Source organism: Temnothorax curvispinosus, unplaced genomic scaffold (genome assembly GCF_003070985.1).
Source record: "Temnothorax curvispinosus isolate PA1 unplaced genomic scaffold, ASM307098v1 QBEX01012644.1, whole genome shotgun sequence".
Lineage (NCBI taxonomy): Eukaryota > Metazoa > Arthropoda > Insecta > Hymenoptera > Formicidae > Temnothorax > Temnothorax curvispinosus.
The window spans coordinates 56451-64654 of NW_020222424.1; the positions used below are offsets into that span (position 1 = coordinate 56451).

General features: G+C 38.0%; 1 protein-coding gene across 1 annotated transcript; it reads right to left on the reverse strand.

Annotated features, from left to right (window-relative positions):
* Positions 1 to 328: 328 nt before the first annotated feature.
* On the reverse strand, positions 329 to 7890 carry LOC112462659 (Usher syndrome type-1G protein homolog). Its single transcript, XM_025028563.1, has 7 exons — positions 7616 to 7890; positions 5042 to 5185; positions 3334 to 3606; positions 2773 to 3040; positions 2247 to 2558; positions 1445 to 1646; positions 329 to 1252 (listed from the first exon to the last, which is right to left on the reverse strand). Exons 1-7 carry the CDS (start codon positions 7636 to 7638, stop codon positions 1005 to 1007), a joined length of 1470 nt encoding a protein of 489 aa, XP_024884331.1. The 5' UTR covers positions 7639 to 7890; the 3' UTR covers positions 329 to 1004.
* Between the last annotated feature and the right edge of the window lie 314 nt (positions 7891 to 8204).

Consider the following 8204-nt stretch of genomic DNA (forward strand, 5'->3'; position numbering starts at 1 on the left):
CAGTTATATCTCAGTTATCTAAAATGTAGATATAAATTTTTTAAACATTTTTTTACATAGTGTTACTAAATTCTCACTCATTAAAAATCGTTAGAATCGAAAAAATTAGCAATAATAATCCTTTTTTTTAATTAATATAGTAGCTTACAATTTGTAATTATGCTTTAGACATAAATGACGAAGTGGAAGGGCAAGTGATTATTGTGTAACTATAGTTCATCAATAATAAATTAAAATATCTAAATTTTGATATTTAATTTCTTTCGTGAACAATTTAATGTTAATTTAATAATTAATGTTGTTAAAAAGAAAAAATTATGGTAAAAAATGTATGTTTTTATTATATATCTGTGTGCAAAAATTTTGAAATTTCGTGTATAGTACAATATAATATATACGTCTAATTAGAGTAACAGGTCAGGCTGATGTTGAATAGAACAATATCAACGACGGTACATTTTATGGCAGTGTATTATGGTGTATTGAATTTTTGTTTCTTTAATTATGGCAAGAACTGTTTGTTCTATCTTACTTATCTATTATTTTGTGCCATCGGTAATTCTCTCCTTCCTCCTTATTTTTTTCTGATTTTCGATTTTTTGTAAATTTTTTTAATGATCATTTACATAATTACGATTACGTATAATTTAAGCCAATGAGATCGATTAAATATAGTATATATATTTTTTAACTGTAAATGATAGGAAAATATGTTGACGATAAACTATAAAATTACAAGGCACGAAGAAGTTCGATATTAAGACACTTCTGATATTGAATAATTTAATAATTTTAATAACTTTTTAACTTCTTTTTTTATTGTCTAATGATTAATTTGCGCAATTTTCACAAAAAACCTCAATTTTGTGTTTTACGTTTAAAACAACCGTTCCCTATTTCTATCTTTTGCACACAAGCCATTAATAGCTACTTTACCGCATTTGTAGATGGACGGATAATTTCGTTAACAGTAGTACATCCTCTATGGCTAATGCAATATATTTTCACAATCTACTGTCCTTGATAACACTCTCCGGCGTGTTCAGCGCTTTTTTCCGATTTGCGATTGCATTAGTGAGTTTCCGTCTAGGACCGAGGGGAAGTTTGAGGGCCGCTATGTCGGTTTCAGTGAGCAGCATCAGAGCTTCCAGATCGATTTGCTCCGATTCCAAGATGGGATGTATGGATGTGAGATTATTGGCGACCAAAAATCTCTGTAAAGGTGTCCATTCCTCGTCCGTTTCCTCACCTTCTGTTCACAGATAAGTTCAACAATGTGATATTTTGCTTTTCTTGCAGGCAAAACATGACAATGCGAAAAAATGAAGGAAGATATTGATTTATCATGCATTGTTTCTTAATGGCGTGGAACGCATTGTCGTATTTTATTGCAAGGGCCATAAGTATTCCAATTGTACTTTATAATAAGGTTTGTTGAAGTTACCCGAAAGAAGATCCTCATCCCATAAGCTTTGCCTGCGTGCCAAACTGCCGGCACTTCCTATACTAATCTCTTCATTGTGTCCGTTTGGGCTAAACTTATTGCTGTTTATGGATCCGTTTGTAGAACCATTTGCTGAAATATTGCTGTTTTGCAATTGAACATCCGTCTGGGTGACTGGCAGATTATCTAGCGTAGATGTTATCTACAAAAGAAAATTACGAATTAATTTACGCAAATACAGAAAAAAATTAATTAGCTCATCTACCGCCTTTTCCACCTATTCATACATTTCATTGCATAATTGCGTAATTAGTGCATCCAATGAATATCTATTACGTATTTCTACGCTGTAATCGTTTTAAAGATCGTTAGCGTTTCTGCAACGATTCCCATTATTCATTTCTTTGTTTCTCTTGAATCATGATTCAAATGGGACAAGCGATAGCTCATCTCGTAAAAGAAAATGCAATGTAATGTTAAAGCGTACCGATTTCTACGAGTCGAGTAGTTATTACGAAGATAGTCATGCGGAACGGTTACATTTATGAGATGTAGATTACAGTGTGTAAAAAGCATTAAAATGATTGTAAAAATAAAAGACGTGGATTGTACGAATTTCTACAACTCCACAAGTTTTTAAAGAAAATAAAACACGTAGCTCAAAAGACAGAATATTTCTAGAGTAACTTCTTTGTTGCTTATAATTTCTCTAAACTTAATATACGTTTTTATTGTAAGCAAAGTACTTATAACTACCAGCAAACTTGTAAGAACAATCTAAAATATGCATGTTAAGACTAACCGCCCTTCTGAAAGCTACTGAACCGAAACCAGGTCGGTTAAAGATGCTGGCTGGTTCCTGAAGAAAAGCGGTGTCCTTTGCAACATTCAAGTTCTCTTCCTCCCTATCCTCCTCCTCTTCGTCATATATCCTTTCACCTAAGAGATCGGGCGTACTCTGTGATTTACTGAGAGTGCCCCATACATCAGAGATCTTTCCTCTTCTGATGCCTATGTGTTGAGGCTGAGTGTCATATGTGCCTACGTACATAACTTCAGAATCCCGTCGAACGCCGGTGAGACTTCGAACTGACTTCTTTCCATTCACTTCGACCTGTAATATATGCAACATTATATAATTTACTAACCATTAAATTAAACCAAAAAATCATTTGAGATAAGTTACAACTCGGTTCATTCTTTATTATTTCTGTTTTTTATACAACATCAAAAATTCTAGTTTTGGAAATTATTTTTAGATCATTTCTTTGAACGTTCAATTTCGTGAAAAATTGTATAATTTTCTTTTATTTATATATCTTTTTTACCTCGACGACTTTGAAGTCGTTGACGGCTTTTTTAGCTAAAGCTTTCCGACAAACTGTGCTGCCGTGTCTCTTCGTAGTAGTACCAACGATGTCGCTGAATGTCGGCGAAGGTTTCATTCGGCCTCTAAAGGTCAGTACCCCGGGCCGTTGAGAGTTCAACTCATTCATTGCGTCGAAGTCTGATTTAGCACGATCCTTTATGAGTTTCTTCTGTTCCTTTTCCGCCCTAATTTCGGCCATTTTTTGTTTCTTCATGTACTCCTTTAGTCTTAATAGAAACATACTTTTATATAATTATCTATAAAAATTTCAACATATATATTTAAAACGAAAAATAAACAGTTAAAAGAAATTATATAAAAATCTAATATAGATCAACAATGTAATAATACTGCTAATCGCAGTGAGTAAAAAAAAAAGGTTGAAATTGCGAAATTATTTGTGTTCTATCATAGAAACAGGTTTAATCGAATGATCCGCAAATGGTAGCGACATTAGTCTCTCTCACTCTCTCTTTTCAAGTGGGAGGTGCAAAAACAAATTCACATTCCACAACTGTACCTCTTCTCCGCATCTCTCTCCGCCTTTTCCCGGAGCAACCGGCTTTTCTTGCGATTATTCAATTCCTGATCGGCCTGAGCAATGTCCAGGAACTGCAGGATCTTCTCGCAGCCGTTCATCGCTGCGAGTTCACGGGCGGAATGCCGGTCGATGTCCAGCGACCAGATATTGCAACCGAATTTTACCAAGAATTTCACGCAGAATTCATGGCCCCTCGCCGCTGCCAGGTGCAAGCATGTATTACCGAAATAATCGGTCTTGTCCGGATCACCTCTACGATGAAACGATCATGTTATGCCGAGATAAATGTGAGGCAGATTTTTCAGATTTCATGAAGAGAAAAAAAAATCTGAATTTGTAATAAGAATTATATATAAGAGAATATGAAAAATATAATATACATAAATCTACATAAAATATTATTTCATTGCAGACTTCCATCTGAAGGGCGGCTTCAAGCTATCGCAAATTTATTGCGATATATTTGGGATATATTTCGAACATACATAGGCATATAGGCGTACGAAAGCGGAAAATTCGCAGGTCGATCAGTACAGAGTTTCAAGAGAAAGGCAGTACAGATTTATATTTTATAATATTTGGTAAATTCAAATGTGGATATTGAAATGTAAAATATACAGGGTCTATTTCTGACAATAGATTAAAATTGTTTTTTCAATTTCGAAGAAGTCTTTCGATCGAAAGTTATATAGATCTGAAGAACTCCTATTACCACTTGTAATTTCTTTTTACATTAAAAGCATTTTACGGAAAAATGTTAGAATCTCTGTGATCTCGTAAAAATTTATTGATCGTTTCCTATTTGAAGGCGAAAAGAAATAGTTAATGTTCGAGAGAAACGAGACGGATATTTCATTCGTTAGTTGTATCATAAATGGATGGATGTATTCGTAGATTTTCGGATACGTGGGATCTGCTTCGGCCTGCCTTTCATCAAGTATGCGTCCTATTGTTTTTCATTCACTCGACCGCGGTTTCCGCAACTGTGCAGTCGATGGACACCTGTAATGCGTGCTTCCGGTTCCGTGCACATATTATTGCGATGTACAATAGCAAGACTAAGGGCTCGATGACGGTACCTTCAGGTACCGGGGCAATTTGAATCGACATCCTGTCGTTTTGCTGACTTACTAGAGATCAATGTAACATTTATATTTTCATCGTTTATTTTAAAAACTTTATTTCTCAAAAACCTCCGACGAAGCGTTCGCGATAAATGGCCGGAAGCGTTGAGGGACTTTACAGTATTTTGGAGTTGGCTGGAGCGGCTTGCAGTTGAGGTAAGTATTAATTATGAAGTACCAGTGGGGCTATCGTGCTCACGGGGCACGACGACCTCGTGCCTGATGGGCACCAATGTTTCGTGTGAGTGGATAAAACACGAAGTTATATATTTTTCATCGAACGTGCTTCGTTTCTGTAACTTGTTTCTGTAACTTAGTTCCACGTATCGACTATATACACACATAAATTTTCATTTAGTTGCAGTGTAATATTAATCGTATAAACTATAAAGTCTACAGCAAGTTGTAATGATCAAATGCATTGTACGTAGTCGGGCAAGAATATTAGAAAAGAAACATCTTGTCGCGTGCATGAGCTATCGCATGCCCGCGGTGTAAAATACGACACGCTGGTTGCACTTGGTCACTGTGAAAAAGAAAAAGAAAATTAGGCATGCACATACCCTCTGGCGACTAGCAGTCTCAGAGCATCTACGTGGCCTTCGAAGGCTGCCCATAATGTCGGGGTCATTCCTCCTTCATCTCGCGCGTTACAATCCTTTCTCGTGGCTTCCTTCAGAACATCCAATATGCCTTCTTGCGCGGCCCTTCGACAAAGAGAAATATATTATATTATTCTCTTACATTATCATTATTGTTCTTAGGCACGTGTTTTGTTCTGAGTGTTGAAAATCGAATATTAAGACAGAGTAGTACAAATATTGATATTTAATAAGTTATATTCAAAACAAATAAAATTATGATATCTGGGTATTGATAAAAAACATCTTACTCATCAATTGCAAATATGAATAGTAATGTATACAAAGAAATATGTAAAAAATACATAGATATATACGGTACTTATTCTCCAAATATCTTAATTAAATTAAATATTAAAATTAATACTAACATTAAATTAAATTAATTTTAATTGATTCAACAAATTCATTACATATGCACAGTATTTTATGTTTCACTCTGTCTTTCTTTCTCTTCCTGCTAAACAAAAAAACTATTTTTACTTTTTCCGAATATTCGGAAGAAACAGTACAGTATTGCGGAAACTCTACTCGTTATTTTATTGTGCATCGTGATGTCTTATCTTTTAACTAGGATGTTTTTTTTAATTATTGTCACAGTTTTCGAAGAAAAATCATGAACCTCAGCATAGCAGAAAGCTTCACATGACGGCATGAAATATATCTATGCGTCTCAACATCTGATAATCTGTGGAGACTTGGCTCGTGATATTTTAATTAACGAATTAAACTGTTAAAACGCTTGCAGTAGCGCGATGCGTTTTCCTTCCTTTTAATTAGGGAAATTGGCATGTTAAAAAAACCGCGCGTGATTTGCGAGGCGAGACAGCAGGTACTTTCGATTCGCCGATGCTGCATTCCACGAACTGATTTCAGCGCATATCATTTCTCGGTACTTCGTCAATGTCATCGAGTTATAACATTAATAATCCTTTTAATTAATCCTAAACAGTATAAGTTTAACACACAAGCTATATTAAAAACAAATAAACATTTAATAAGTATGTTATTATTTTTCTTTGCATTTCTTAACTTTAGATTACATTCGAAATTAAACGTAGTTTCTCAGATACTTGTAAATTTCTTGCCACTTAAACTCATTAATCCGTACCATTTTGAGATCTAATTATAAAATTAATATCTTACAAAGTTTTGGAGAATTAAATTCCAGAAGCATAATAACGAAATCCTTTTTTTCACTCGATTCAAAGCGAGCCGGACAAAATTCGAGATATTTTTTTCCAAGTTAATTACTAAAAATTCAAACATTTTGAAGACAATCGGCTCTCTGTGGATTGAAGTTTCGTTAAGAAAATATCTTGAAATTCAATAGGGAGATATAAACGCATTGTCGTATAGAATTCGATTTGCTACACGCCGCGTATATCGTCCGTAGAACGAATACATCAATCGCGCGGCGTACAGCACACTCGCCATTGCTAACGAAAGTTGATTGGTTCGCTAGAAATTTTTACAGATGATCCGTGCGATAAATTCCGTGCGTGGTTGAATGAAATAAGAGCACAGGCCTCCTCTCATGCATGAATTCCGCACGCGCTCTGCCGATGTACATGATACCGCGATGAAACAGGCCGTAATTACGGTTATTTTGCGCTTGTGGACAATTATTCGAAATCTTCTAATCTCTTCAATTACTAAATCGCGCGTACGTTACTGGGGATCGCTGTTGCTCTCTTTTACATGTGTTCAATAATACTAATAAAAAAAGTCGGTTGTTAAAACGTAATACATTAATTATCGCTTAATGTGTCTCTATTTATTCCAACAGCTCATTGCGCTTTGCAACTATAAAATATAAGAGATTCGATTCGGTTCACGTCTTCTCACTTCGCTCCACTTGCTTGGTAAACATCGGTCCGATTTCCTTAACGAGATAGAGCGATTATCATTAATCCTGTGCGAATCGTTTAATTTACGATTCAAATTGTCTGAAAAAAATCTCTCGGCATGCCACGTGAAGTTCGCCACGAAAATTAAATTCCTGAAAGAACATTACGAAAGAACAATGGAACAGAAGAAGCATTGAACTTTCGTACAATCGGTTAAGACTTGAATACCAGCCTATTCGCATTTTTTTGCAGCGTGGAGTGCGAGGACAAGGATAGCAATAACGTATTCAAAGTCGTATATCCGATCTGTAAATCTTGCCAACATTATTATCAACATTCGCGTATTATTCGTAATGCGCTAAATACTGCTGCAGCTATTCTCCCCGTGTTATCGAATCGCCTCGCGCGATCGTTGCCACACGCCGTCGGGAGACTCGGGGGATATTTTTTTTCTCAATCCCAAGGCGAGTATACCTCTCCCCGCGACATTTCTCCGCTTTCCGGGATTATAAGTCCTACGGGCGAGCGCTGCACAAAACGAAAACAAGAGCAGAGGAAGAGTCGGAAGAGGGAGAGAGAGAGAAAACCGCGGCATCCTCTCGGAAAGGGTAAAAAAAAAAACAAAACAAAACAAAAGTGCACTCACTTATGAAATCGCTCGGACGACATTTCGCGCGCGCCGCTCACTGCTTCGACTGCTTCGCGAATCCGGCTATCCAGACAGCATCGTTCGCGGGTCCGGGTGACGCTCCTCGACGAGGAGCGTTCCGCTCGAGGATTCGGCGAGGAGGAGGCGAAGGTACGGCGAAGAATAGGTACGCCGAGGCGGCTGGACGCCCGTGTCGAGAGTACTGCGTCCGGCGGTGCACTGTTCGAGCGAGGCGAGCGGCGGCTCGGCGGGGCGAGTTACACCTGGGGGCCCCCGGCGCGCGGTCCCCCGCGCGTTCCCCATCCTCCTCCCAGCTGTCACGCTTCGCTCCGCTCCGCTCCGACTCGATAACCTCACCTCTCGCCACGCTCCGCGCGATTTGCCGCCACCTGTCTACGGGCGCCGCGCGCCGCGCCGCGTCCTGCGCCACCTGGAGCACGTCCTGCGAGATTCGTAGAGTCAACGGTCAACGTACGGCTTGGATTCAAATCGCGAGGGCGCCCGCCGCCCGCATTCAATCGCCCGCGATTCGGCGAAGAAGGAGGCGGAGCAGGAGCCGCGGCAGGAGGCTGAGTCCGCTCGAAAG

What these genes read in the sequence shown, in the direction of transcription:
- LOC112462659 (XM_025028563.1), bottom strand. Translation starts at nt 7,638, where the DNA reads ATGTCGTCCGAGCGATTTCATAA. An exon ending in GAGAGAGATGCGGAGAAGAG is followed by an intron (nt 3,041 to 3,333) that starts GTACAGTTGTGG and finishes GTTTCTATTAAG; the next exon opens with ACTAAAGGAGTACATGAAGA. An exon ending in GGATGAGGATCTTCTTTCGG is followed by an intron (nt 1,253 to 1,444) that starts GTAACTTCAACA and finishes ATCTGTGAACAG; the next exon opens with AAGGTGAGGAAACGGACGAG.